Source organism: Henckelia pumila, chromosome 1, assembly GCF_033568475.1.
Source record: "Henckelia pumila isolate YLH828 chromosome 1, ASM3356847v2, whole genome shotgun sequence".
NCBI lineage: Eukaryota > Viridiplantae > Streptophyta > Magnoliopsida > Lamiales > Gesneriaceae > Henckelia > Henckelia pumila.
The window spans coordinates 72900359-72906358 of record NC_133120.1 but is presented as its reverse complement, the minus strand read 5'-3'; the positions used below and the strand labels follow the sequence as shown (position 1 = coordinate 72906358).

Below are 6000 nucleotides of genomic sequence, written 5' to 3'. Positions count from 1 at the left end.
TTGATAGGGATTCACGGCCAATTTTTTTTTTTTTTTTTTTGTTTTTTGTTTTTGCATTTCAAAAGATCATTGGATATAGCACATAAAAACTAGCATAGACTTTCTCCCCTCGCTGAGAATGAACCGGGATCAATTGACCCGATCTAATTTCTTTATACGGGTCTGGACTTCCGGGGTCGGGTAATGCTCCATTTCCCTGCCACGTTGTATCTACGATGCAGCTTCGATTTCACCGACGGATAAAAGGACAAGAGGATTACGCCATTTCACCAACAGTTGATTTCTAGCCCCGCTCCCTGTTTTTCATCACTACTTCGATTTGTTCGCTCTCATTCGGACGATTTCTTCGCTGAAATTTTGCTGCAACAATGGCTGCTCTGTCCAATCCGTTCGTGATTTCCAAAGCTCATGATGCCTTGCGTTTTTCGTGCGGTAAATCTACCGATTCCTTTCGTTTTTAGGCTTGGTTGTGTTCTTCGATGCTTTTGATCGGTGAATTTTGTTGTATTTGTGTTTGGACGTGGATTAACTTCAATTTGTTTGGTGTTTGGGTTTCCCCCATGGTTTGATGTCATCTATGTGTACATTTTTATGATTCTTTTCACGTTCTTCAATGATATCGGAGAAGAGTTTATTGGTTGTTGAACTGATTAAAGATAAAGTGTTTGGAGTGTGTTGGCATTAAATGTTTAATCGTATGGGCCAAAATTGATTGACTTGGTTCAGAATTGCAGCTGATAAAGGGCGAAATGGTATACCGATTTCACACTCTTTTACCTGAAAGTTTATTTACATCGATAAGATTCATCGAAGAGCGGTGAAGTTAGTGAGAGCTGATAAGTGGAGTTGTCTGAATAATATGATCTCTCTATGTGGCTTGAGTGCAGAACTCGAACAGGACAGTTGATGATTTAGTGTTAGCTTCTGAAGGGTCAAAAGTGCTAGTAGCAAGATAGGTGTCAGTCAGTGTTTTGTTAGTTTATTACACATTTTCCTTTTTAGCCCATTTATGCATCTCGTGAGTTTGAGCTTGTACCTCTGTTTCGCTGCCTTGGATGTTATAAAGAATGTTGGATGGTACCGTGGTTGCTTGAATTTCAATTCCCTTACTAGCACTGTGTTTGTGTGTGAGAGAGGGGAATTGCGCCAAGAACAAGGTGAATCTTCTGGGAATGGTTTCCGAGAAATCTGATTTCATAATGTAACACTAGATAAAATAATCCGAATTCTGGTGGTTCACAGGTGCCCTTTCTTCTTGTTGCAGATGCTTGATTTTTTCTTGTATACAAAGAACCTCGCTATAATGTATTAAATTAGTATGACATGAGAGTGTTTTAGATAAAGATTGTGAAAATCATAGATAGTCTTGTCTGTACATCCTTTTGTCAACTGCTCAAAAAGCTGTTGGTGTTATTGCCTTTTCATTCCTCTCCTTGGACATGCCTTATTGGCTTGTTTTGGAGGAAGCATGTCATTACTTCATCAACATACCTAATGGTTGGGTATTGTGATTGGGAAACCATTATATACGCTCCATTGGGAATCTCGTCACATTATTATTATCTTTTGTATATGCATAAGAAATATTACACTGTATCTTTGGTAATAAGGTCGTTGAAGCAAAGTATGAGGGCATGGCTTGAGTTATATAAGGTGAAGATACGAGGACATGGCTTGAGTTATATAAGGTGAAGATTCGGTCAATTCGTTTGTGCTAAACTACCTAGGTGCAGAAAGCTTGAGTTTGAAAGATGTAAGTTCCAAGGAGCTCCATTGATATTGACCTGCTAATTCGCCTGCATTATCTCGTCTGCCAGTCCCTTGCAACTTTTCATGTGGAGCTGCTCGAGAACAAAAGAATTGATGACAATTAAATTGCCGAATCAAATAGTGTCAATCTTTTTTTTCCTTTGCTGATGGTTTACTTTGAAAGTCTATGTTGTATGTTGGTTGACATGATAACTATATGGTTAATAAGTATTTGTAACATTGTTTTTCCTCGTTAGGTTCTTCTCTGAAGTCAGGAGACCAATTTGCAGACACCAACTACTTGGCTTTCAGTGCGAAGGGCACAAACAAATCATTCTCCCAGAAAAGGATTCTCACTGTTCAAGCAAGTTATAGGTATCGTCTCAAGATTTGATTGCTATCGCTGTTAGTCTCTGGCTGAATTAAAGTTTACATTTAACCTTCTAATTGAATTTGTAGTTGTGATCATCTTCTTATTACAAACGGCCTTTTACAGTTATTTATATGGATAAATAAATTGCAACGAATACATTTTGTGCATATCTGTTAGCACTTGGGACTGCCCTAATTTGACCTAAAGTTTCAGCCATTTTCCAATTCACCTCTCGATTCGTTTGAAGAACGTGAACATGCTCTCTTCTTTTACATGTTTTGGACCTTGGAACACTCCAGGGGAGCCAAGAGGGTTGTTCATCTATATTTATACTAAGGGTGTCAAAAATGAGCACGATCCGTACCCGACACAAGTCGACCCGAAAATGTCGGGTTAGGGTCGTGGGTTTTTGGGTTTGGGTCAAATCGTGCTGGACCCGAAAGCTAACCCGAAACATTAATCGGGTTCGGGTCAACCCGGGTTGACCTGATATGTCACAAAATTTTTAAAAATTTATTTTTATATAGATTTAAGAAAGATTGATTACATTTTTATGTATTCTATGTTTGAAAAAAATTATTGTATATTGATATAATAGACTGTTTTCGTTTAATATTTATTTTGTAAACTTTTTTATTTTTGAATTAAATATTTATTTTTGTAGCAAGTATAATTTAAATTTTCTACCATATACTTTCAAATTTAAATTATTTATAAGTGATATTTTGTTGTCATGTGTTTAAATTAAAATATTACTATTATTATTATGTGTTCTGATTTGTTTTAATTATTTTGTTTTTAAAAATTAAAAAATAAAATCTGTTTGGTTCGGGTTAGGCGGGTTCGGGTTGACAATTTTTTAATGGCATATTGCATCAACCCTACCCGACTCACCCGAATTGACATCCCTAATTTATACACCGTTGTCTTTATGAGGTTCTTATCAATGAATGATGAAGGACCACACTGATTTTCTAATGAGATGATCAGTCTCAAACTGACCGAGGGTCTAAGTCAAAATGGTAACGAGTGGCAAGACTACTTCTAAACTTTTAATATCTTTCAATAGATGTTTCTAACAGTTTGTTGGCTTGACTTTTTTTTGATTCAGTGATGGTGGAAGGCAAAGTGGTGCAAGCGCCTTTGTTGGTGGATTTGTTTTAGGGGGATTAATTGTTGGTACTCTTGGTTGTGTCTATGCACCTCAGGTGATTCTCAAACAGTGAATGACTATTGTCTTTACAATTTACATCCAGCTGTTCTCTGTATGAGCCATTCATGTTCATCTTATTATTCATAATGATGCCGACATCAGAAATTATAATCTTTGTTGTTGCATTGAGATTTTGTTGTGTGTAAATGCATGATTGTTCCAACTTGAAGGTCTAAGAACTACATTGTGATGCAACTTACTTTTTTCCCTTTCACAGATCAGCAAGGCTTTTACTGGTACTGATAAGAAGGATCTAATGAAAAAGTTGCCCAAATTTATATATGACGAAGAAAAAGCTTTGGAGGTGAGTAGCTTTTTTATCTCCACAGCAGATCCTGTTTGTGTTGAAATTTTTTGGTTAAAAAAGCTCTAAAAGCAATTTCTTTCCTGTTAACTTCATCATAGCTTGATTTGATGTGGTTTGCAGAAGAGAAGTTTCCTGAAATGCTTCATTATGAATTTGGATGAATTATATAGCTTCTATATAAATAATATGTTGCCAGTAACCATGATGACCATATTTTGACCCAAAAATGTTTTGTTTGGAGGTGCAATAAGTCGTTCAAGTCTTTTAACATACTCCTATGGTTGTATCATTCAAAAGTAATTACTCTTCAAACCCCATAACAAGAAAGAGTTGAGTGATGAACATGGCTAACATAATTCCAATAAGACCTTTTGTAATTTTCTGAGATTGATGTATCATTTGTTCTTGTTACCTGCCATTATGTGTGCAGCCTGGAAGAGATATAATTTGGATAGAAATGAGAATTTCATTTTTGTTTTCTTTCTAGAGCTCGATGTTATGTCAGTGTTTAAGATTACTTCTAAAAGCACTTTTGAACCTCTCCTTCGCAAAAGTTTGAAAATTTTGTGAAGAAAAAACTCAAGAATGCCTTTTCGAAGCAATCCAAACACTACCTCTGTCTTTGAACTTATTCCTTTTAAACTTCTTCTGAGGAGTATACAACTCCCAACACCGATGTATCCATTGATTGTGTGAAGACGCTTACTTGTATTGTCCCACCATTGGACTCACGCGCTGTTCCTCTCCACAGAAACAACGCAAGAAACTGGCCGAGAAGATCGAACAGCTCAACTCTGCTATAGATAATGTATCCAATCAGTTACGGTCAGACGAACCACCGAATGGATCCGTGGTGAGCTCAGACGATATTGAAGCTATTATCTGAGGCTACGTTGGTCACACTGTTACCTAATCCCACCTTTTCTTTGGGGGACGACGGTTTTACCTGGAGATGCCGCTGTTGGCAACTTTCTACTTGCTATCCATTGATAAATGCTGATACTTTGATTTCTTTCTTCCCATGTTACATGCGCTTCGTGTCAAAGTTGATAAAATTTACAGAAATAATACGTTGTGTTGGCCATATAGTGTTGCACTTTGTTGTTTTTTCCCTTCACATTCCGTTATTCCTGGCCATGCGTAAAGTGCAAAGAGGAAAAAATGGTCAACTCAGTAGTAATCGCATTAAGCCCGTCGGCGGAAGAAGAATGCCCAATAAAAAGTATGCTTTTATACTTTTTAGTTAATATATTATTTTGTAAAATAAAATAAATTCCGTACCTTTTGGTTCTAAATAAATACTTCTTTTTAATTTTTTTTTAAAAAATAATTGGCTTCTAAATACTTTGTGTCTTGTGAGACGTCGTTCATTGATCCGCAGCCGCAAATGAATGTGAATATGATATTTTTGGGCTTTTGAGAAGTCGTAATTTTGTGTATTCAATCTAAATTTATTATATTTATTTATTAAATTAGCTAAAGGACTTGTACAACAAAATCTATCAATTTTAATATAATTTTCTTTAATACCGAAAGGTGTGATATGAGATTTTTGGGCTTTTGAAAAGTCGTAATTTTATTTATTCAATCTAAATTTATTATATTTATTTATTGAATTAGCTAATAACCTTGTGGTATTAAAGAAATTATATTAAAAATTATAGATTTTGTTGTACAAATTTTTTAGAAACGGTTTTATTGTTTTATAAGTGAAAAATTTTGAATTATGTGTTTGGATACAATATTTTGAAAATATTTTTTAAAAAAATGTCTCCAAGTAAAAATTTTAAAAAATAATTGAGTGAGGTGTTTTCTGATGTTCGTAGAAATGAAGAAAAGATGAAAAGCAAAACATATTCCTTCCTATCATAAATTTTTTTTCATAAAATAATTGTTAAAACACATATCGTTTTTAAAATAATTTTAAAACATTTTATAAAACTTTTGTAAAAGCTAATTTTATAAAATATCTTTTATAAACACATGTTCAAACAGAATCATAATAAACATTATAGCGATGTTCCATTCTTTACTAAAATCATTTAATTGAAACGACACAATGCATTAAATGATTCAATCATTTGAACGAAAATGGTGTGTGGTGGATGATGCTACCCAAAACTATCTCCATCCAAACATCACTTGGCTGCTTGATCCAGCCACACCTTGCAAAGCGACGTCACTTCAGTTGTGTTTACATAGACGTCTATCGTGGCCGTGGGTGTCCGATGGATCATCCCAAAAAAGTCTTTAATTTGTTTTGTTTTGTTTAAAATTTGATTTACTTTTCTATTTTGTTTTTTACAACTTTAATTTGTTTTTCTTCGGATGAAAGAACTTGTGAATTCATTTCAATGT

General features: G+C 34.7%; 1 protein-coding gene across 1 annotated transcript; it reads left to right on the top strand.

The window, feature by feature from the left end:
- Nucleotides 1–225: 225 nt before the first annotated feature.
- On the top strand, nucleotides 226–4726 carry LOC140874994 (uncharacterized). The gene is made up of 5 exons (XM_073278507.1): nucleotides 226–432; nucleotides 2007–2124; nucleotides 3234–3330; nucleotides 3553–3639; nucleotides 4394–4726. Exons 1-5 carry the CDS (start codon nucleotides 369–371, stop codon nucleotides 4526–4528), a joined length of 501 nt encoding a protein of 166 aa, XP_073134608.1. The 5' UTR covers nucleotides 226–368; the 3' UTR covers nucleotides 4529–4726.
- Nucleotides 4727–6000: the final 1274 nt, after the last annotated feature.